General features: G+C 41.8%; 1 protein-coding gene across 2 annotated transcripts in view; it reads left to right on the top strand.

Annotated features, from left to right (window-relative positions):
- The window catches only part of SCARB2 (scavenger receptor class B member 2), a 56,086-nt gene that overhangs the window by 11,017 nt on the left and 19,882 nt on the right, over positions 1-25,187 (top strand). The window contains exons 2-4 of one of the 2 annotated variants that reach the window (XM_090266737.1): positions 7,881-8,038; positions 19,744-19,891; positions 21,491-21,679. In XM_090266737.1, the coding sequence (XP_090122863.1) occupies positions 7,881-8,038; positions 19,744-19,891; positions 21,491-21,679 (495 nt within the window). The remainder of the gene's footprint in view (positions 1-7,880; positions 8,039-19,743; positions 19,892-21,490; positions 21,680-25,187) is intronic. The other variant, XM_090266738.1, reaches the window with a different exon arrangement.

Consider the following 25,187-nt stretch of genomic DNA (forward strand, 5'->3'; position numbering starts at 1 on the left):
AAAAGCATTTCTGGCATAGCCAGTGCAGTGTTTGCGAGATAGTTGGGCATCCTGTACTTTTATTAGCTGGATCTGGCAGCTCTACCCTGAGGATGCGGTGAGGTAGAAGCTGTTGCAGTTGGCCAAGCACGGGCTTTGCACACCCACAGACCTGGACTTGGTCAGATTTGACGTGACTTACTGGCTCTGTGAGCATGAGAAAGCCAGTGCCACCATTTCTTTATCTGCAGAATGGGACCTTGCAGGGCCAGTGTGAGGCTCAGAGCCCATAAAGCCCTAGTGCATGCAGCACCTGACGCCTGGAGACTCCCCATAAGTAGCAGCTGGCCATGGTAGTAATGACAATTGTCCTTTACTGAGCAAAACGGTGAGGGAAAGACAAAAATAAAAAAGCAACTGTTTTAGAAATGTTGACAGCTGTATTTATGAACTTCCCTCTGTTCTCTCCTTTCACACACACAGACACACACACGCGCACACACACACGCTGTCTCCTCAAAAGATTTACAGTGGGTTCCCTGACAAATGTCCAGCCAAATGGAGTGCAGGAAAAGAGACATGTTAAAGGTGCAGGAAGAGTTGGCCCCCTGGACAGCAATATTTGAATGAAATAAAAGGGGTTGTGAGACTTGTGTGGGCCTTGACTCAGCTGGGAGTGACAGGGAAGGGAGGGTGAAGGGGGTTGAGCCAGACAGTGAGGACAACCCTAGCTTGTATCAGGGTGGCTCTGGCAAGCTGTCAAGCATCGTTTTTTGTTAGGGTTTTCATTTGCTGCTGTTTTTTTTAGTTAACAACTCCGGTCTTTATTTCTATCCTGAAACTTCCTGAGTCAAATAGGAGGAACAGGTTCAAGTCAGACTGTTGAAAGAACAGCTTCCCTCTGGATAAGCTTTTTGCCCTCCTTCTTTCTGGAAACTCTTCCATTTGGACTTTTGGTTGCCTAAGAGCTGGATACAGACCAGGCAAGTTTCACTCGGGCGAATAATCATCCATCCGTTCACACTTAACTGCTCCTTCAGGATTTATAATTCTGAGCTGATTTTCTTTACTAAATACACGAGATTGCAAGTCCTTTCTCACTCTGGAGTTCTCCACACACAGTGATGCATGTCAGGAAAAGCTGGAGAGGAATGCAGAAAGCGAAATCGATTCTCCAGACAATGCTAGGAAAAGGAATGCTGTGAAGCTGGCTGTCGGGTGGGGGCTCTTGAAGCTTTTGTGGGAAAGCTGAGCACAACTGATGAGGCACCAGCCTCGCCTTTGTTTCGCAAGAACAGAGGGAAAGCCTAGATGAAGTTGGCTCTCTCTGTAACCGCTCCTTCTCCTTTCCCTTCGGGACTATTGATAACATTTTCTAGAATCTGAGACTCTTTCTTAGAGTTTTGCTTTAAAAAAATTATAAGGGAACAATTATTGTTTTCCTGCTTATAGAAGTCATTTATTTCTGTTATAAAAAAATTCAAACAATTCAGAAAAACTTAACGGAGAGAATGGAAGACTCCTCATACTTCTAGTCCATGGAGATAAGTGCTAGTAGACGTTTGGTGTGGAGGCTGAGAGATTAAATTTTCTGTTTTTCACCTCCATGTTTTCATATTTGTGTTTTATCTGCTAGTCTTGTTCACACAGGCACATATTTTACCTTGTCTGCCTTTTTTATTTAACATAGATCATGAGCATATTTCTTATTTCTATGTAGTGTTTTTAATTTTGATTATTTATATCTAGTCCAACTTGTGAATTATCATAATTTACCAAGTCACTCTTTTCCTGTTCAACATTCTGGTTATTTCCAATTTTATGCTAAATCCTTGTTGCTTCAACCTAAACTGAATTATATATAGGGCTGGAAGAGAGGATCGTGACTGAAGACTTTCTGTTTGTTTTTTGTTTTTCTGTTTTATTGTTTAACATTTGCTAGTTGTCTATAGTTGAGCAGACTAATTAGAGTGACAAGATTCCTTTTTTAATATCAAACCAAGGCCTAGAACCCTCTCATCCCCAACTCGAAGATGGTAATAATTGGAATCACCATTTACTGGGCACAGTGAGTGTGGCCTGAGATAGCTGTCTGCTGAGACCTCATTTCATCCTTATAACAACTTTGGTCAAGCCCTCTTTTCTACTGTGTCAGTGGAACCTTCTTAACATCTCTTTCCTGTGTCAACTCAAACAGGCACGGTTGCACAATACAAAACTTAGGCAAAAAGAAACATATTGAAAGGATTATTGCAAAGGGGAAAGGACTGTTGCAATAGTTCACTGGAGCTTACAACAGGGAGAACATCTGACTGTGTATCTGCGGTAGCCTCAAGGGCTTTTCTTTCATAGGGAGAGGAAACAGGTCTAGGAAGGATAGAAACTTAACTAAAGTTTGGCTAACAAGCATTCCCCCTCCCCCTCTTTTTTGACGTATGACTGACAAATAAAAATTGCATATGTTCAAGATGTACAACACGATGTTTGATAAACATATACATTGTGAAATGATTATCACAATCAAGCTCATTAACATATCCATCACCTCACAGAGTGTGGTGTTGTAATACTCTCTTAGCAGCTTCCAAGTGTACAGGACAGTATTGTCAACTGCAGTCACCATGCTGTGCATTAACAGACACATTGTTCCCATTGATTTGTGGGAACAACCAGTTCAGCTGGTCAATTATGAAGCAAAGAATGGGAGTCTGAAGGTGTCTGGCCTTGTTTTAGGTAACAGCAGAGACATCTGTGAATCTCACCTACGGCAGTGTGGGAAAAGGTGTTTCTCCGCAGTAAGTCCTTTCCTCAGCACAAAAGGAGGTCTCCTGAACCACTGGTTCCCAGGAGCCTGGGGTTCTAGTGAACTTCACTTTGCCAGGAGCACCAGTTTGCAGTGAGGCCTGGGGCAGGACACTAGCTCCACCTCTCTACTACCAAACGTCAGGCATTGTCCTCACCTTTTTGAGCTTTGGTCTTCTCAAATGTAAAATTGGGAAGATGAGTTTCACCTTTTAGACCATCAGGGGGTTCAGATGAGTTAAAGTGACAACACAGTACCTAGCTCTTGATAATATCCTGCAGCTCACAAACCTTCCATGGCTCTCCATTGTAGGTCAGATAAAATCCAGGCTCCTGTCACCTCAGCCTGTCTCTCCAAATGAATCTCCCTACTCCCAATAGAACTCACAGTCACACCTAATACTGTCCCTCTCTGTATCTTTTATTATCTCCTTCTCCATAGCCACTATCTTTCTGATTAAGCAGAAGGCTCCAGGAAAGGCAGCCATGGAACGAGCAGGGAGGAAGGGCTCACTCTGTCCAGCCAGTCAGGAGAGTTGATTCAACCCTGATTTGCATCAGTTGCCCACACCCAGGACCTCCTCCTATTTACCAAATGTTTACTCATTCTTCTTGGCTCACTTGAAGCACTACCTTTCACCCTCTCAGGTCATAGAGGCCATTGTCTGAACACTGCAGAGACCATTATAGTCCTCGGCCATGTACCACATGCTCCTTTATATCGTTGATGATCCTGCATGTGTGTATCAATATCCCCCTAAATAGCAGGTAAGCTCCTGGAACATAGAAACCAAATCTGTGTCACTGCGTGTCTCCCACAGTGCCTGGCATGCACACACTGTTTTCATGATGTACATTGTAGTTCTGCACTCGGCAAGGAAACCGTGGATATAGCACTGCTTTAAATAGTTGTTCATGAAAGGGGTCGTGGAGGGACACAGATTTTTCTTTCCACCCACAAAGGAACTGGCTATACTTAGTTCTTGAGGGTGCTGGATTACCGATAAGATACACAGACTGATAGGTGCTAAAGCTATGTGTTTCGGTGATTCTAATGAAGCTATTGCTTTCTTTGTGTCTGAGTGTGACTAAAGTGGCCAGTGAACAGCCACTTCCTCTGGGTACACTTTAAAGGCTCCTTCGATGTGTAGCTGTCAGGTGCCGTTACCAGGCCTGGCCCAGCGGCTTTGCGTTTGACCGTTCGTGGCTTTCTCCCACTCTTTTCTTGATGTCTCATATCAAGTTCTTCTCTCCGAACGTCTTCTGAGCAAAGTCAATGGAAGCTAGTGCATGATGTTCTAGTACTGTATTCTGTTGATTGAACAGATATTTCTCCAGGAACTGCATTGTTCTGGACACTGTGGGGAGGATTAAGGAAAAAACAAAACACCTCTTTATTTGTAAGTCAGAACCTTTTGGGTTTAAAAAAAAAGTTATTTCTTTATTTTAGATCGAGAGAGGAACATTGATTTTGTTGTTTCACTTCTTAATGCATTGCATTCATTGGTTGCTTCCCATATATGCCCCAACTGGGGATCGAACCTACAACCCTAGTGTATTGAGACGACACTCCAACCAATTGACCTATCTGGGCAGGGCAGCACCTTCTGTTTTGAGAAGCCAACAGTTAACCTAACAATATGTTACCACATTGAGTAGCTGTCCTTTTCTTTTCTTTTCAGTTGCTAATATCACCTGTTTCATGTTGATTACTGTTAACTTGTATTTTTAGAAGATATTTTCTATTTGACCACTTTTTCCCTAAGAAATTCTTATACATAGAGTGTGTTACAGGGTTGAAAAGATCTATCGAGTTGAAGGGAACTACTGAAGGAGTTTATGGAGGAGGGAAAATTATTTCCCTACCCTTTTCTGGGAATTTATAGACAAGAAAAAAAGGTCCTTATTTTAATGAAATCAGACATCTCTTAAAATATCTATGGGTCTTCAAAATCCTCTAGGAGAAAAATTATTATGTACATGTTATCTTATAGTTAACATATGAGTTTTAGGAAGGTTAAGTTCATGTTACTGAGCTGTTTCTAGGTCCTGTACATATACTTTATGGCAGAGAAACTCTACCGGGTAACTTGTATAACGAAAATGTGTGATGTATTTATATCCATTTTATTAAAATGTTGTGAGGTAAGGTAGGAGAGGAGAGAAAGCCACGCTGGGTTCCAGACCCAGCTCCAATGTGAAATTGCTGTATGACCTTCAGCTCAGTCCTTACCTTCCCCCAAGGGCCTCCGAGTGACATCTGATGAACTTGGGCTTTCTGAGTCCTAGAGTTCTCTCACTATCTGCCTGACTTGCTCCCTTGCTCCTCCTCAGATAGCCAAGACTCTTTAGGAAATAAGATAAAGCACCACAAAGCTCTTTTTAAAAAAATCTGTCTAAAATGACTGATTAGGCCCCCGGGTGACTGGGGCAGGGAGAGATCAGTGAGTGAGTGCCGGGACAGGGAAGGGGAGGGCTTCCCCAGGGAGAGAGTCTGAGCTCGATCCGGAGGTTGGAGGAGAGGGGTCTCATGGCTTGTCTTGGAAATTTTCTGTCTCATCGTTCTGATCTCAAATCAGTAGATCAGCTCTGATAATAAAGGCCAAAGAATATTTTAATAATGTGCTGTTTGGATAGAAATCTGATGAATAGACGTTTTGAACGGATGCCAAACCACAAGTAATCCCTAGCTCTCTGACATGGCCAGTGCATGGACGTGAATTTGCTCCCAGCCCTTCCAGATGACTAGCTTTGCTTTGACAAGCCTAGAGTTTCTTCATTTATTTATTCCAGAGCCACTTTGTTTTTCTCTGCAGAGGTTCTTGGGATATTTTCTATTTAATAACAGAGCCATATCATTAAGATTCCTTGCCGCATTGCTTCTATTAAGTTGGAGGCCCAGTCTGCTAACATTTAATGCCCTGTTGTGTGCTGCGCCACTACATTTTAGGATGTGGTTTCTAACTTGTTCTGAAGCTGGTCTTTTTGTTGATTGTCACTCAAATCCTCATTGCTGGAAGAATGGCTGGTGAGATCAGGGGATGCTTCTCTTGGAATCTGTTGTTTCACTGGTGGCTTTACGTTGTCTGTGTTGGTAGATCCCATTTTCCTCTTTTGATTTTCTTTTTAAAAATTTTCTCCACGTTAATTTTTTTACTTAGTATAAAAATTTGGAAAATACAAAATCTTATCAAAGAGAAAATAACAGTGATCCAGATTTCCAACATGCAGACTTAATCACTGTTCACATTCTGGTTTGTATGGTTGCAGTCTGTGCTTTTTATCTTTCTTGTGTACTTCAATAATTTTTCCTGTAAAAATGTAATGTTTTCCCATGAACAAGTTGAGGACCGTTAGGACTACAAGATATTAGGTTTCTGTCTATTAACCTTGGGCAAAGTATTAATCAGGCTTCTACTGCAATGCTGGATAACAAACAACCCCAGAAACTCAGCGGCTTGTGACAGGGACCTTTATTTCATACTTCGGTACACAGGCTGGCTGCCATTTGAGCGTGACTGGCTCAGCTGAACGAGACTGGAGTTCAGGCTTTGTGTCTGGTCCACATATCACCACCATCTTGGCTGAAGGAACAACAGCTGCCCGGGGCATGCTCCTCTTTTGGCAGAGGGTGGCTGGTGGAAACTTGCCATGCTGCTGAAGACCTTAGCTTAAAATCAGGGCATTGCCATTTCAGTCACATTCTGTTGATTAAATCAAGTCACTTAGCCAAGCCTGACGTCAGTAAGGTGAAAAGAAAACTCCTCTCATGGGGGGTGGTGTATTAGTTTGGGTTTGCTAGGCCTGCCATAACAAATGCCACAGACTGGGCGGCGTGAACAACAGAAATGTATTGGGTCATAGTTCTGGAGGCTAGAGGTCTAAGGGCAGGGTGTCAGCAAGGCTGATTTCTGAGGCCTCTGTCTTTAGCTTATAGACAGCTGTCTTCCACCTGTGTCTTTTTGTGCTCTTTCCTTTCTGTTTATCTGTTCTGATATCCTCTTCTTATAAGGCCATGAGTCATATTGGATTAGAGTCTGGATCTCATTTAACCTCACATTTCTTTTTAGAGACTTTATTTCTAAATATAGTTACATTGTGGGATTAGGACTTTAATGTATGAAATTTGGAGGGGCTGGGGCACAATTCAGCTTACAACACATAGTAAGGGTGGAAAACAATAGAAGGACTGTAGATAAAGAATGCCCCAGGCAGCCCTGGCTGGTGTGGCTCAGTGGATTGAGTGCCAACCTGTGAACCGAAAGGTCATTGGTTTGATTCCCAGTCAGGGCACATACCTGGGGGCCTGCAAGAGGCAACCAATCTCTGTTTTTCTCACATATCAATACATATCAATGTTTCCCTCCCGGTGTCTCTCCATCCCTCTCTACCCCTCTCTCTAAAAATAAGTAAATAAAATCTTAAACAAACAAACAAAAAAGGAATACCCCATGCACTTAACCTCAAGTGAGGCAGGATTAAAGCTGGCCTTCGCTGTTCTTGTCCTTTGTGGGTGAACTGGCAGGGCGTGGTACTTCTCAGAATGGCCCGAGCTTCCACAGCAGCTGTATGATCGTGTAATCTTTGTAACAAATCCAATGGGATCTTTTGGGTACTTTCTTTAACAAAGTTTAAGCTAGTGTTAATTAATTAAAAAGAGAAATTGTCCACTTCAGCTTTGTTTTACACCCATTTCCTATTGTTGTCTGTGTTGTAATTCATACTTTTGATACTATTTCTAATGTGTAAAATTGGTTGTCATGTACATATGTTTTATGAAGAGTTGAGTCATAAATAAACTACTGTAGCTGTTGAAGAAAAAAAATCTATGACCTTAGTAACACCATGTTTCCATCCATGAGCTACGGCTCCAGCATCCTTCCTTCACCTCAGATATTTATGAAGACCTTTTGTTTTAACAGGGCTGCGAGCTTCATACTGGCGTAGTGCGTGGCCCTCATGTCCAGGGACTGTACTGGGTACCTGTGAAAAAATAAGCAAGTCAGGAGGTCAGAGGAGGGAGTGTCCCTCTCTTTGCCTCTGTGTTCAAAGCCAGCGGCCTTACACTTTGTAAATTTCCTTTCGTTCTTCTCCCCTAGAATATTGTTCTAAGGAATGGTTCTGAAACCTTTGACTCCTGGAAGAGGCCCCCTCTGCCCGTGTACTCCCAGTTCTATTTCTTCAACGTCACCAATCCAGAGGAGATCCTCAGAGGGGAGATCCCTCGGTTAGAAGAAGTGGGGCCATACACCTACAGGTGAGTCCTGACTGCCCCCCTCCCACACTGGAAATAAGCCGTGACAACCCCCCCGCCCCCCCCTACAGCCCCGGCCTGAGTCCTCCTTTTTCCCACGAGCATCCTCTGGGTGCTGCATGGGGAGCACAGCCTTGATTACATCTGGGTGAGAATGGTTTTGTGGCCTGGAGCTGAATCTCAGCCTATTATGTTTATTTTTTATTTTATTATTTTTTAAAAGGCCTTATCTATTTATTTTTAGAGAGAGGGGAAGGGCGGGAAGGAGAGGGAGAGAAACATGGATTGTCACCTCCCTCGCACGCCGTGCCCCACGCTGGACCTGGCCGGGCAAGCTGCCAGTTGTGTTTAGAAATGCAGCTGCTGCTTCCTGCGTTGGCTGCATGTGGTTATTGAGCCATGAAGAGCCACTTCTCACCCCCAACCCTTTTAAGGTCACCTTGTGATTTTCTTTGGTGACTTCTAGAGCCTTCCTCAATTTTCCTCCCACACTAGTTTTAGACCAGTTCCTAAAACTCATTGCGGGTCTGCAGAAAGGCCTTCTAGTCTGCTGTTCACTTCTTTCCCCACCTTCCTGGGAAGGGAAGACAACCAGTGTGGGTTAGACTTTGGCCGCCCAGTCCCAATGCTGGGAAGTTAGAACTGCTTTAATAGTTTTTTCAAAGATTAGTAGAGGGAGGCACTTGGGGACCTTATGGCCACAGCACTTTCCCCACTGCAGTGTTATATTCCTCCTCCCACTCTGACAACAGCTCCTCTACCCCCATAATCTTTCCTGTACAGTTTCTCCTTATCAAGTTTCAAAAAAATGGTAGAGGGAAGCAGACAGCAGATCTTTCTTCTTCTGCGAAATGGTAAAATTTTTCCACAATTGATTGCTCAATAAACTTTTGCCAACTGATTCCCTTAGTATGGATGAGTCAGTAGGATTCTCAGGTGCTGGTACTTAGAGATAAAAAGCCTGGTCCCTGCCTCAGGTGGCATTGTCCGTTTTGCATCCCAACTCTGCCAGTTACTAGCTCTTTGTACCTCAGCTTCCTTATCTATAAAGTGGAGATAAAAATAGGACCTGCACCACAGGGTTGTTAAGATTAAGTGAGACAGTGAGTCAGTATTTATAAAAGTGCTTAGACTAGTGTGAGCCCATAATTAGTGTTAATGTTTGCTATTGTTATTAGTCTTAGTGGATTGTCTTTGTATAAATTAATATACAGAACTGTAAAGAAGATCTCTGTTGTTACATAAAAAAAATTTCAAAAACACTTAGGTCTTCATTTTAAAAAGCATTTTTTTATATGTGTTTTTTATGCCTAAAGAACCCCTGTGTACAGGGTAGGGCAGGTCTGTTCCACTCAGGAACAACAGAACTTAAACTAGGATCTGAGTATCCTATTTGTTTGTTTTGCAGCATTAACCTTTTTTTTTTATTATTATTGTGATAAAAATCCATGGCATAAAATGTACCATCTTGACCATTCTTTTTTTTTTTTTAATGTTTTTTATTGATTATATTGTTACAACAGTTCCAATTTTCTCCCCCTTGCTCCCCTCCACCCAGCACCCCCCTCCCCCAGCAATCCCCCCCAAGTCCATACCCCTGGTTCGTAAAAATTAACTATCCCCCCCCTCTCAAATATTAGGACCCTTTGTAATCTTGTAAAGGACAATGGGCGAAGGTCTCAAGCTCCTCTAGCTGCTTCAAGCTGGACATGGTCGTCGTCCTACCTACCCTTGGGTCCAGAAAACCCTAATAATAGTGGGGGTGTGGAGGGGAAGGTGACCTTCCCACATGGGGAAGGATCGTGCAGACTCCAGGTCAGTTGGCTGTCTCCGGTCAACAGCGTGCTTGGTTTAACAGGCTGGTGTCCTTGTTGTGTTCTAGGGGCAACAGATTTGGTGAAAAGGGTTAAAAGACATCATTCGATCCATAACTACTAGATGACAAAAGGCAGGGATTAATTTATCAATGTTCCATATTAGGAAAAAAAGGGCTTCTTTGGAGGAAGGTGTGCTAGGCACATCTCGCCTGTCCAAAACCCTTTTGCCCACCATACTTAATTTGGGCTGAGGGAAATAGTTTAGGTTTCCCCCTTCTCAGGCCTCTGGGCCTTTTCTGTCCAAGCCATTAGGATAGAAAAGAGAAACCAGTTTTAAAGTGAAGCCCACAGACCACCCCATTCTTCACCAACCCAGCCATTTAGTTCAGCCATCTTGACCATTCTTAAGTGTCCAGTTCAGTAGTGTTAGTTATAGTCACATTGCTGAAAAACAGAGCTTTAGAACTTTTTTATCTTGCAGATCTGAAATTCAACACCATTAAATGCTTGCTGGTGGAAGTGGGGTTCTTGTGTTGTGAGAGGAAGCATTTTCAGGGACCCACAAAAGAGAATGAGGTCTGGTGGTAAGATTTATTTATTCAGAAAGCAAAGTCAGAAGTATGCCCCTCCAATGAATGAATAAATAACTCAATAAGTAAGTAAGTAAATGAATGCGCACCCCTCCCGTGTCCCACCTCTGTTCGTCCTGTCATGGAAAATCAGGGCCAGAAATAGTCACTGTCCAGAGATCCTGTGCCATGTTAAAGGTTAGGCCAGTGCAGCATCCAGCTAGCTAGTTTAACTTGTGCTCCCGGTTGCAGTCTGCTGTAGTGCTGAGGTGTTCAGGCCCCCTCCCACCTGGAGCCGCTGTGTGGAGTCCACAGGGCCATTGGCTGGCCATCGGCTGCACAGCTGCTAAGGCCACATGGCTATAGAGAGAGGATGCACCAATGCGTGGAGTGAGTGCAGGTCACAAGCGAGAGAGAGAAAGAGAGAGGGAGGGAGCACTTCTTTGTTCCCCTGGGATAATAACCAATCAGTTTTCCAAGCTTTCTCTGGCTTTTTGATGGGTCCCCCCCTAGTTAGACTGACAGGCCTCTATGGTCAAGCACCTAGCAATCAGGTACCGAAGGGGGGAAGGGAGGAGTGTTAATCCCCTTGGAAGAACAATGCTGAGATCCGCCCCCCCCTTCCCATTGCTGTGTGAAGCTGTAGCTTCCTGGTGAAGCAAACAGGTTTATGCTCCCTAGATTATTAAGCTCAAAGTCTAATTCCCTTTGTTCTCTTTCTTATTGATAACTAGTTAACTACCTACAATAACAAAATAACTTCCCTCTTCCACTTTCCCCAAGCCTCTAGGGACCACTGCTATGGATACTTTATATAAGTGCAATCATATAATGTATGTCTTTTTGCTATTTTTGTTTGTTTAACTAAATTCCTTTGGGTGAACTAAGAACTAAAGAACAGCCCTCACAGTTTTCCCTCTGGGTCTCCTGGGCCTGTTCTCATGGTCATGATTCTCATCTTCTGAGGAAAAGCGTGGGTTCCAGTCCTAACTCAGAGGAACCTGACAGGCTTCCTTTAGAACATCTAAGCCATTGTGTTCGCTGGCTAAACATGCTATTGTAGATGTGGCCATAGGAATAAATCAATCCTAGAAGTAAAACAGTGTCTGACTGTTACCACACACCCTCCCTGTTCCCATTTTAGAGGGACTTAAATTTACTGGTGAGGAAAGCCCAGGCATATCTTAAAGGGGTTTCTAACTCAGGGTTCATTGATCCCTAAGGGCTCCATGGATAGTATTTAAGGCCGTCTGTGATTTGAGTGGGAAGAAAATTACATTTTATTTTCACTAACCATTCCCTAAAATTTAGCATTTTTTTCAAGTGTAAATATAGGCAACAAACCACAGTGGTGTTAGCAGTGCCTGTGACTTCACCACTAATGGAAGCCCAGATACTGTGTGCCTCGTGATGGCTGTGGCTTCAAACATTCATGTTCATGAATGCTTCATCATTATAATAATTGTTAGACTCCTGCTAAGTCTTATTTAAAATGTCAATAAAGAAGCACACATGTTGCCGTATCACAGATTTCTAAATGATACCTATATTTCAATAATTGCTTTCCTTTGTAATCCTTGGTATTTTATTTTCTGTCTGTAAAAACATGGATCGGAGCAAGGGTCCATAGGCTTTATGTCCCACAGGGGCCCATGGTGCAGGGAAGGTTCAGAGCAGATCCAGGAGGTTGGAGGCAGGTGGGTCACCCTTGACTGTTTCACTTTTGCCTGCAGGAGGTTTCCTGCCTCTGGGTTTTCTCCTTGTTCTCATCTCTCTCCCATTCTACAGCCAGAGTTATTTTCCAAAGGAAGCATCTGCCATTTTCTTCCCTTCCCTGCCCGGGGTCCTAGTGACTCCCTGTGTGAGGCCCAAGGCCTGAGCAGTCTGGTTCCTTCTGTACACCTAGTCCCTTTATTTTATTATTTATTGGAATAATTTTAATTTATTTTTTGGCACTTGCAGCCTAGAACTTTATGTTCTCACCAGAACTATCCAAAAGAACGGTAACATTCGCCACATATATTATTTTAATACTTTAATATTTTATTTACCCCAATACCATCCAGAACAGTATCATTTCAATATGTAGTCAGTATTCAGAATTATTAAAACACTTTCCATGCTTTTTTCATACTAAGTCTTTGAAATCCCATGTGCAGTTTACATTTATAGCACACCCAGTTTTGGACCAGCTACATTCAAGTGTGGTACAGCCACAGGCTGCTGATGGCTGCCATATTGGCTACCACATTCTGACCGTACTCCACTTGTTCTCCCCATCGAGAATGCACTCGCCACTGCTGCCTCTCTCCTCTCAGCTGCTCCTTCCTCCTGCGACTTCCCCTGACTTTGGATGCACTCTCCCTAGTATGTGCGTCTGTTGTGACACTGACCAGATGCATTATAACCACTGGTTTGTGTATCTCCCTTTCTTCCCAGTGTATTGGAAGCTCCATGAGGGGCAGGAACCAGGTCCTTTCATCTCTGAACATCCATTGTTTAGTGAATATTTGTGGAATACTGAATGAAACATCCTCAGCCATGGTTTAAATCTATAAGACATATAAGAGGAGAAATTGTTTAAATCCATAGGACACTGATAGTTCAGCTGGAACCACAGGACTTCATCAGGGGAGTCCAGGAGCCAAGGGTAGGTTGAAGAAAAGGGTAATAAGGTCCTGAAAATGAATGACATTCTTTAGGAATGGACTCTCACATGGTCAGTGCAAACCAGGGAGTGTTTGTGTAGGCTTTGAGTGGGTTGTTAGATGTCAGATTTGTAGAAAAAGGTGGCTTTTTAGGGAGACTTACAGCTCCTCTGGCAGGCCTTTTGTAATCATTTAGTAGATCTGACTTCTGTCACTTGTAACTTAATTATGCTGTTGTTCAGCTAAATAACATACAAAATATTCCAGGAGCTCGTGTCCCAGGGTTTGATAGTCCCATGGCTTCCTTCCCACCTGAGTCAGCTGACTCTGTCCACAGCATGCAAAGAATCCTGGGGCGCAAAAGGGAAGACCAGGCATGCTGGCCCCTAGCTGGTTCATGTGGATTGGCCTGGAGGTGGGAAGTCTCCTAAATGAGGAGAGGCCATGCAGACTGTGGAGGGCCTGACTAATGTGACACACAATTTACAGTGGCATGTCTTCCAAAACTTTCACATATGGATGAGTTCAGAATATTCACGTTATTGCAAAAAAGACAGTGGCACTTCCACAGGTGGGTAAAAAACAGTCAGTCTGGTTTAAGCAATGTAGTGTGTAGCATTTTTTTTTTTTTAATTTTATTGACGTATAGTTGGCATACAACGTTAATTTGTTTCAGGTGTACAACGTAGTTATTTGACATTTTTATACTTTATGATGTTATCAGACTAAGTCTGGTTACCATCTGTCACAGTGCAAAGTTATTATAAAATATTATTCACTATATTCCCTATGATGTACATTATATCCCCATTACTTATTTATTTTATAACTGGAGTTTTGTACCTCTTATTCCTCTTCACCTTTTCCACCCATCCTCCCACCCCACCCCTCTGGCAATCATCAATTTATTCTCTGTTTTTGTTTTGTTTTGTTTGTTTGTTTTTTAGATTCCACATACAAGTGAAATCATATGGTATTTGTTTTTCTCTGTCTGACTTATTTCACTTAGCATGATATCCTCCAGGTCCATCCATGTTGTCACAAATGGCAATATTTCATTCTTTTTATGACTGAGTAGTATTCCTTGTATATATGTATATATCACATCCACTTTAAACAGTCATCTATCAGTGGACAGTTAGAGTGCTTCCATATCTTGGCTATTGTAAATAATATTGCAGTGAACATTAGGGTGCACTTATCTTTTCAAATTAGTGTTTTTGTTTTCTTGAAATACCCAAAGCGGAATGGCTGGGTCGAGTGAAAGCTGTAGATTGAGTAATCCTGGAATAGGCCTGCTGCCACAAAGCTAATATGCTTCATGTTCCTGTTACTTAGTGACATATTTGCCAAAAGTGTGTATCCAACTTATGATATTACATGGCTTCTGCAGCCTTTTTGGGATTTAGTTTTTATTAGGTCAGGTTTCTTTTCCTATTTTGCCTACTATTTAAAATTGTAAGAATTTTTTAAAAATCAGTTTGTCTAAGGGCTCTTTCAACTAACTTTCATATTTCTAAGACATATTCACTAAATTCACATTATCCCATTAACATCTCCCCCCTTTATTTTCTTTTTTTGAGTTTCTGAGTTTTGCTGTTTGGATTGTTCATTTCTCTTTTAGGTTCCTATTACTGCTTTGATAGAAAGGAAAAAGATATGAAGAGAGGTAAACATCTCATAAGTGTTTTAATTATTCATTGAGCATTAAATAATACTGGATTATGAAATAATCAACGTGTCATATATAGCATTATCTTTAAAAGTGTAAAATACACTTTGTGTTATAAAGATAATATAAGCAAAAAAGATAAACTTGAAAATGCAGTAAATAAGAAAAACTACTATAATATCATATATATTATATATAGTATTATCTTTAAAAGTCTAAACTACATTTTTATGTTATAAAGATAATATATATAAACAGTAAAGGTAAACTTCAAAATGCAATAAATAAGAAAAACTACAACAGTCCATGGTGTCACGGTCTCCAAAATAACCAGTGCTAATATTTCAGTGACTATCTTCTCAGCCATTCTTCCATGGGTGAGTTTTACTTTTACATAGGTATTACACTGTCCATACATATGCTATGCATACACATGTACATAATATGTATATTCTCTTCCCTTAATATTATATTCTAGGTATTTTCTCATATATGTCTTGGTTTTATACTAATATATTTTAATGTTGATAACATTTATGAGATAGTGGGAATATCATTAATATATTTTATTTAACATTCCCTTCTTGGACATGTAGACCAGTTCTCATTTCCTCCTTTGATTATCACGTGGATTGAATGTTTTCCTCGTGTTTGCCAACTCACTATGTTTCCACATTTTTAGTTCTTGGCAAAAAACTTTGCCCATGTGCATTTCCGGGTCCTGGTGTGTTCGTGCCACTCTGTAAACTGTTATATACAACTGTTAACCCTTTGTCACATTTACGGCAGCTGTTTTTCTATTGTTTGCCTTTTCTATTTTTAAAATTAACATATAGTCAAATCTATTCTTTTACCAACTTTTCTGTCATTTCTGAGCTTAAGAAGTTCTATTCCCTTCAAAGGTTTGATATTCATGTCTGTTTTCTTAAAGTTTGATTTTTTTACATTTAATTTCTTAAGGATCTAATTGTCTCCTTGCAATTTAGCAAAGGTAGGAACTTTTTTTAAACTTTCAAATTCTATCCCTGTTAGCCCTTTGATCCTTTATTGATCTCTCAGCCTAGCCAAATAAAATTTTTTAATATCAAAGAGATAGAAAAATCTAGAAATTCCATGGTTACTGTTTCCATTATTATCATATTTTCTAAGCCTGACTCACTCTTCTCTGATATCACTTTTTTTCTCAAGATAGAAAGTGTCTTTATTTATTTATTTATTTATTTTAAAGATTTATTTCTTTATTTTTAGAGAGAGGGGAAGGGAGGGAGAAAGAGAGGGAGAGAAACATCAATGTGTGGTCGCCTCTCGCGCACCCCAACCCAGGACCCGGCCCACAACGCAGGCATGTGCCCTGACCGGGAACTGAACGAGCAACCCTTTGTTTCTCAGGCCAACACTCAATCCACCGAGCCACACCAGCCAGGGCTAGAAAGTGTCTTTAGATAAAATTTTAAAAAATCTTTCAACTACTCAATAGTAAGAAAAATAGTTAGAAGATTCCCCCACCTTCCTGTCCTGTACAAAATGTGATGACCAGGCCTTTGTGAGTTTCAGGTGCACACGGTAGTCCAGAGTGCCTTGCCTGCATGAGCCAGTGGGTCAGGGTGACACTTTGAGGACAGGACCATGTCCATCTTCAGGAGTGAAGATGTTTCTCAGTATCTTGCTTTAGGCTCTCTGTGTTCAGTCTCTCAGCTGGCAAGGCAGTGGCAATGGAAAGTTAGATCGAGGTGATGCTCAGCTCCCTCTGCTGGCCTGCTTCCCTTGCTCTACCCTTTCATCCACCTTGTGACTTCACTTCTCCATTGACCTGTTAAGCCTGCCTTGCTCTGAGCTGCAGGCTGCTCTTTCTAAACTACTTCTGAAGTGCGCAGCCCTCCCTCACGACCAGTTCCCTCAACCCGCCACTTCTGAAACACATCCTGTGTTGCCTGCCCGGGACACCCCACCGCACTCCCACTCCAACCCCGGGAAACCTGCTCCATCCAGAACCAACCCAAATATGTTCCTGCACAATGACACCTTCCTCAGGACTTCCATTCCAGTGGCCACCCCTCCCTCCTCTGGGAGTCCTGCCAGCACCTGGAGGCCAGCTTTGGGGCACTTTCCAGCTGTGAGGTAGCCATTTATATGCAAGTCTCCCTGCTGTATGGTGGATTCTCTGAGGACAGGAACCAGGCCTTAACATCTCTCCATCAAGAGAGCTTAGCACATAATGTTAGTAGCTAAACTCTTAGTATGTGCCAGGTAGTGTTCTAACTAGAAGGCAAGCTTATGCAAATTTAATTCTCACCACAATGTTATTACCTCCATTTCACAGATGAGGAAACTGAGGCACAGAAGCAATGAGTAACTTATCCTTAGCCACAGAGCTAGTAACAGATGAAGCCAGAATTGAATGCAAAGCCTGGCAGTCAGATCTTAACCCACGCTGCCCAGTCACTGCTGATAGTGATCTCAGCAAAGAGCATTGGATGAATGATGATGAACTAAAAAGGCGAAAGATAAGGATTATATATGATAGTATTATGTATATCTAATCTAGCCAAATCTCTGAGGTATTGCACAGATAGATGTTAATTTTCCAACTAATTAAAATTATCCTTTTCTAAAAATTTTTTATCTCAGGCTATTGTTTGCCTTCTGTTTAAGCATTTAGGAGTTAAATTATTTTTTTCTTTTAAAAAGTAAAAATTTTTAAAAAGAGATTTAAAATGAAATATCTCTAAAATCAAACAGGTACGTTCCTGCCTGATGAAATAGTTCATGGATCATAACTCAACCCTTTCTTCATGACTAGGGCCACCATTGTGAATAACAAATATTAAGCTATAGTCTGAACCTGTGATGTCCTGGGGGCTTTAACATCAGTATGATTTATAAGTATATTCTAAGTACCAGGGACGTGTACCAGGTACTTTCAAGTACGGTTCCTGAATTAATTATCTAGGCCTAACATTCACCTTGCCTTTAAAAAAAAAAAAGTTTCTATTTCTAGCTTTGATATTGTCAGATAACGTAAGGCAGTGATTGATCACTTCTTGCTCTTCATCTGCTGTTCACCAGGAGGCTGCCCTGCTTCCAGTTGACTGTTCTTGACCAGCTGTGGGGGAGATTTGGGTAATGAGACTTGCTGATGTTGTGGTATCCCTAGGGTTGTGGGGGGGACAGGAGCGCTTGGAAGGAGAAACATTTTGGGTTTCCTCTGACTCTATGATCCTCTTGACTATATGACTCTATGTTGTTCTGAGAGGGAATCCCCTCACCATCTCTCTCCTTGGTTTTCTTGGCCTCTGCAGAGTGGGAGGCCATTTCTGACAGCCCAGTGGCACTGTCTTCCTTCAGTGACCTCTGCAAAGGCCACATGTCAGTCATGCCTCAAAGTGGCTGATGGCTGAGGGGAAGTCATGTGGTTAGCTCTGAGTGACCTGTCATGGTCCCCTGGTGCCTGCCAAGTGAGTTCAATGTTTAGTGGTTTGGGAAGCCAGAGCTTTGACTTGTGGAAATTTATTGAGAAACCTAATCCAGTAACAAGGCTTAAAATGATTAGAGTCCCCATGCTCCGTTTCCCTTTAAAACATCAGGTTCTTATGGGGTGAGCCATAAAGAAAACATTTTAAAAGTCATCTCCAGAGTCAGTACACATAAATAAACATAAATAACAGAGGCTCTAGGGTTGGAATTATTCAGGCCTGTAGATTCCTGACCCAGGGCTCAGTGAAAAATAAATTTAAAAAACAAAAGCTTTAGCAAGGTCATCAGTTTTCGTCATTGACCAGGAAACTTGGCAGAGTCTATCCCTGGGTTTCTGGACTGACGTTGAGTGCCAGCTCTTTGCTCCCTGGTCTGGATTTCTTTGTGTGCAACTGGTGTTCACCCCGGGGTCGCTTTTTCTACTTCTAGTTCCTCAGTGGTCATCTAGGCCAGAGGTGGGTCCTGGGCCCTGCTCTAACCAGGTACACCTAGAGAAGTCTTTGCCTTCTCACCTTGGCTACAGGGAGGCTCTGGGGCTGGAAGCGAGGAGGAATGCCCGTCTGCAGGCACCAGCCTTGGCAAAGGCAGGGATTTATTTGCCTTTGAAATTTCCTCTTCTCTGTAGAGTCAAGGAAAACCTTGGAAGCACAGTCAGGGGACCAGGATTCTAAACCTTGCTCTGCCACTGCCTGGTTAGTCCTGGACTACTTACTTTATTTGAATCTCCCTTTTCTCTCCTGTAAAAAGACTGAATTATGCTTTCTATATAAGGAGGCTTTAGTTGCAAGCGAGAGAAACTACCTCTTGCCAATTTAAATAAAAAGAGAATTTGTTTGAAGGCTATAAAGTGTGTTACAGATCGCAAGTTGCAGCCAGAAAGAAAGAGGCAGGGTCCAGGGCAGCTTTAAGGACCAGCATCTCCGGAGCACAAGGATCCTCGTCTCGTGTGCGACCCCTGGAGGAAACCGATATTTCGACCGTGTTTTCTGTCCGGAGGCCCTGTGCTCACGAGTCAAGAGGCTCCCAGACAAGAAATGGTCAAGCTGAGCCTAAGTCCCACGCCGCTGCCCAGTGCAGGAGAGAAAGGAAAGTCAGGGCTCTAATCGGGAAAAGGGGAGTGAATGTCCAACAACCAAAAGCCCACCGCAGTACCCTCTAACTGCAGAGTGCACAAATGTTTTAACAGAATGGCTCCTATTAGATTTTGTATGTATTCCTTGCGAATATATTTTGGGACCAAACCATAACCCACGAGAGAGTTCGTTGGCTTTGATTCCCAACCATTGCATTTTCCAAACTGTGAGAGAAAAGATTCAAAACGACAATTTTTTTGAGAAGACTATCCTAGGCCTCGTTTCCTTCTCACATTATAGTTTTAATCACCCGTTTTTACAGGGTCAGTATCTGCAATCTCTCTAACAGTTATGTTTGAAATAGTACATATATTGAAAATAACCTTGATATGGGAGAAGGGGAAGATATTGCTTTTTAAAGTAGTGACTTTTCAAACAAAATGTATTTCTTTTAGGGAAATCAGAGACAAAGCAGATATTCAATTTGGAGATAATGGAACAACAATATCTGCTGTTAGCAACAAGGCCTATGTTTTTGTACGAGATCAGTCTGTTGGAGACGCCAGAACTGATTTAATTAGAACAATAAATATTCCTGCAGTGGTAAGTAAGCATTTTAAGCACCATTATTGTGGATTTTAGAAGAAAGGAAATGCTAACTTAAGGTTATTATGGCTTTACATTAAGAGTTAAATTATGTTAAAAATATACATGTATAAAAAGAAAAAATATTTTTCCCTGCCCTTTTTTAAAGTTTATTTTAAATGTTTTTCTGAGGTTTTTCAAACAAGGTCTTTTCAAATGGTGACAAATGCAAATTTTAAGATTTTTTTTCATAATTCTTGCGGTGTGTTCAGGATTAGCACTTGTGTAAATAAATGTGTCTCTAGGAATTTTTTTTTTTTTTTGAGTAGCTAATAATTTTAAAAACATTTGTTTGCCCCTTGTTTTGGTTCAGAAACTCTAGCAATAGAATTTACATACCACTTCTGAATTTAGATTGCTACCTTATATTTTTTAATTCTCAAAATATGTATTGACTTTTTCCCCATTCCAAATGATAAGAGATAGGGCTGTTGATACCACATAGAGTGATTTCATTGGGCTCTGATTATACTGGCAATTCTATCTAATAATAACATACTTGACTTGACACTCAGGAAACATTCCTGTTCACCAACACCAATCCCCCTCCGAGGTTCCCATTCTAACCCCTAGGTGACCACTCCATTTGCATCTGGTTACTAATGATGGATGGCCCTGGCTGGTTTAGCTCAGTGGATTGAGCGTCGGCCTGCGAGCTAAGTGTCGCTGGTTCGATCTTCCAGTCAGGGTACATCAGAGAAGGAAAACTCTGACTCCAAAAAACCTCCGCTGCCTTGCGGCATACCTCTTCAGGGGAAAGGCTAAGGGAGTAAACCCTGACAGAAAATCCGGAGCCGGAGTCCCTAAGGCGGTTTGACGTTGTAGTCAACACCGGCAACTCCTGCGGCGCACCTGAAGCCAAGCTGTATTGACTCCGTCTTTCCCTTGGACCCTTCAGCTGCGAAGAGAGGGGGGGTCTGCTGCATGGGCAACAGCAGACCCTCCATATCACCCTGCCCAGGCTCTGTAGCTTCAGCTTCACTGGAGAGGACACTCCAGCGTCATTGCAAGATGTCGATTCAACACGTGAGGAGACAGATACGATGTCACTCCCGAGTCGGACTGCACAGCCATTCTCGGCGGTGCAGATAGACTCTTAAGAAGCTACACCATCGTCTCTCGAGACGGACGGCTGCCGACGACGGACTAATGATGGATCCAGGACCTATAAGACTTTAGATCCTAGATCGGGCCTTGCCTTACTGCCTAGTGGTGTAGGGTATAGGAGGGCTCCAGCCTCTGTCCTCGATCAGGATGAAGATGGTGCCACCTTGTGGCTAAAGATGCCAGTGTAATTGCAAGAGCTTTTTCCCTTTTCTCCTGCTTTGTGGGGATCACAGGGCGGCACGTGGGGATGCTAAGCTCACCGTTAAAGATGTAATACTGAGAAAGGATATCTAAAGAGTTTTATTCCTGCACGTGCAGCCAGAGAGGAGCTCGCTAGCTGTTTTTCCAGCTATTTAATCTCAGCATTTAAGTTTCCAGCTCCCTTTGCCGAAGGCTCAGTAGGAGAGTGGGGTAGATACGCTGCTCTCTGAATTTGCCTGTGCTTCCCAGACCGCCATGGAATGGGCCCACCAGGGCTTCATCCAGCTGCTCATCCAGGCGCTGTTAAAGGCATACCAGCAGGAATTCTTTGTGACGCACACAGTTGAAGACTTGCTCTGGGGCTACAAAGATGAGCTCTTGTCCCTCATCCACCCTTTCAGACCCGACATCCCTCCCTATTTCGGCTTGTACTATGGGGTAAGTGGATTGTTCTTTTCAGAGCCTCTATTCATCTCACAGGGTGCCACAAGCCAGATTTCACCTTCACATTGGGTTTCTCTAGAAGACCAAAATTGCCTGGAATTCTAGATGTCTTGTACAGCATGTGGAAAATAAGTGTTTTAGTGGGGGGGGGGGGGGGGGCGGTGGCTTCTCCCATAGCACACTGCCAGCACTGACTGTGAATGAGTGTAGCTATGAAAATACATAATGTGGCTGTGCCATTAATCAGATGTGATCTTTCAAAGTATCATCCATTTCAGTGTTCAATGCCAAATCTTATTTTGATGATTTGGGGACCACTATATCTCTGCAAGGGCCCTGTACTGTTGCTCAGTTAAATTAGTACCTTCAGTGGATTTCCCACATTCAGGAGAGAAACATGAGACTTGTTAGAATCAGAGAGCCTAGATTTGCCTTTTGACTTCTTCATTCAATAACTATGAGACTTTTCTGAACTTCAGTTTCATCATTTCTAACTTGAGACTAGAAGTACCCATATCTCAAAGCTTGTTTTGAAAAGGCTAAGGGAGAAATCCATTAAACTGATTTTCAAACAATGAGTTAGTTGCAATACACAATTCAGGGACCGTTATTCTTTTTCCCCTCCACGACTGGCTCAAAAAGTGACCCTGAATTAATATGAATGACTGGTATGTGTGTTCATTTTGGAGCCAAATAAAGCAGTGTGTTTGTTCAGTTTTTCATCCGCTTTGGCCATGTACTCTTTAGCCAGTAGCACAGACGTTCACTCAGTGACCAGGACAGGCTGTGAGGTTGTGCACCTTCACTAGCACCCACTGTTCTGCACCCGCCAATCCTGGCCTCAAATCTTTTCTTAATCCTTGTGGGTTCTGCCAGCATTCCCTGGGGATACACTAGGCCTGTATGCCTGTCCCACCCGCTCAACCCTAATGGACACCGTCAAACACTTTTCCTTCAAAGACTTTAATGACGAAACAACCAATCAATTAATGGGGAGGGAAAGGGTGTGTGAGTGAGTAGGATGAGGTGAATTCACAGAGCTCCCAAGGAAAAGGGAGCTGGTTATATATCAGATACTCTTATTTGCATATTGCAAAGCCAATCAGCATATCTGCACCCACTGACTTGAGGGGACTTCTGTTCTCCTTGATATGAGAGTTCAGGCACCTCCCACTGAGAGTGGGTTCTCCGATGTATAAATCTCTAGTTGGTGGAAAGTATCTTTGAGAAGTCAGCCAGTCTAGCCAATTCTACCTGGAGGATGGATGTTGCTTATGTTATGCCAGTGATATGAATGTTGTTGTGGTCATACCATCAGAACATTTCTCAGCCTCCTTCAGTGATATGTCCCTTGTATCCCTACTGCAATAACACAAAACATATTTCTGCTTGTCCTCAAATAACAAAAGTTCTAGCAAGAGACAGGGAACATCATTCAGTGTCTGATTTTTGGGCCGATAACAGCTAGGGAGAACTCTTTTTGACTTACTCTGAAATATTTAAATGCTTAACCACTTAGTTTAGCCACACCTGAGTTAAGTGGAGGACTCCAAGAAGCAACATACATGCATTTTTTAAATTGGTGGTTCAGCATCTTTTAAATGTGAGGTATTTGAATTTTCAACCAAGTTGCTGTTTTCGCATTGCTGCTCTTAAAGAAGAGTCTTATCTCACTTCTGAAAGTCACATAAAATGTCATATGTGAAACATGACATGACCATTAGGTATGTGGACCATGCTGATTTATTGACATAGTTGGCAAAATAATGTTAAGTGACAAAAAGAAGAACCCAAGTAAGAAGGCAGAAAACTTGAAAAGAGAATTCGCAAAAAGTATCACATTGTTTAGGGTATAGCTGAATGATACGAAAAAAGAGTTCAACCTGGGTGAACTCAGAAATGCAAAAAGAGACAAGAAACCATTCTTTTGTTCCGCCAGTTAGCAAAGTTTAAAAAAAAGTCATTTGGGAAATGTAAACTGACTTATCCTGCTATTTCCACCATTTTCCGGCTCGGTGACCTTGAACAACTTGACAGTATGTATCAAAAGGTTTAAAAATGTACATGTTCTTTTATCTAATAATTTCACTTTTAGTGATCTGTTTAGAAAACGGAAGTACCAAAAAGGGTTTTAGGCATAAAGATATTCATACGACATTATTTATAGTAGCAAAAAAACCCTCAAAACTAAACATCCAGTAAGAAGAGAATGGTTAAGTAAATTATTTTTGCATAATGTCATGAAGTTGTTAAATTTTATCAAGAACTTTTATTTTATGCTTAAGAAAATTGAATATGTATATACACAACTGTATACATGTATAAAAATGTGTATATATTATATATGTACATATTATCTATATATTACATATAAATATATCTTAGTTCTATAACTCATTTTAAAGCGTATGATTTAGTGGTTTTTGGTATAGTCACAAGGTTTTGCAACCCCCACCACTTTCAAATTCTGGAACATTTTCCTCATCTTTCCCCCCAAAACCACATACCCATGAGCAGTCACTTCTATTCCCTTCCTACCAGCCCCCTGGCAGCCACTTTCTGTCTTTATGGATTTGCCTATGAATCCATAGATTTGTTTTTTAATAAGTTCAAAGGAGGGCATCTTTTTTGTTTCTTTTTTTGCTTCTGGAAAGACAAATAAGGTTGTGTTTTGGTGGGGGAAATGGGACAACTGTAATAGCATAAACAATAAAACATTTTTAGAAAAGCAAAGTACAAAAAAAAATATCTAAAGCTTATCATAACATTTTATTTTCTCTCGAACAACATAAAGACTTTATCAAATGTCAATTCTATTTATACTTTCCTGAATTATGTTACAGAAGTGTGGTATTTCAATATTAAGTTTTGTGTTTGACCTCCTCTAAAAAGACAAAAGGTTGTGGTTTTTGTTGGAAACAAAACAAAACATAAGGAAGCCCCCTCCTGCCCAGCCTGTCTCCTGTCCTTGTCGGGTGCTGGATCAGCAGCACCCTGTCCTGAGCAGGAGAGGCCAGGCTGGCCTGGACCACAGACAAGAGGAGAGAAGCCAGGCTCTCTCTATGTGGGAGCTTCCTCAGAGCTACAGAGGAAGGGCATTTCAGACTGTAGCATGGCTTTGTTAGGCAAAAAAGAAAATTAAAAAACTGACACACGCATGCACACTGTACAAATGGGGGCCAAGAGGCACCACCTCTGAGTTGGAACCATCTCTGGCAGTTGGGCATTCATATAAATGGAATCATACAATATATGATCTTCGCTCTGTCTTCTTTTATTTTGTATAAAGGTCCATCCATGTATCAGCATGTATCAGCACTTCATTTATTTTTATGGCCAAGTAATATTTCGTTGCATGGATATATCACACTTTGTTTATCCATTTAGCTATTGATAGATATTTGGGTGGTTTTTACTTTTTGGCTTTTATGAATAATGTTGCTGTGAACATTTGTATATAAATTTTTGTATGAACTTTGGATATATACCTTGGAATGGAATT

The sequence above is a fragment of the Furipterus horrens genome, unplaced genomic scaffold (assembly GCF_987537825.1).
Source record: "Furipterus horrens unplaced genomic scaffold, mFurHor1.1.pri manual_scaffold_2, whole genome shotgun sequence".
Classification (NCBI taxonomy): Eukaryota; Metazoa; Chordata; class Mammalia; order Chiroptera; family Furipteridae; genus Furipterus; species Furipterus horrens.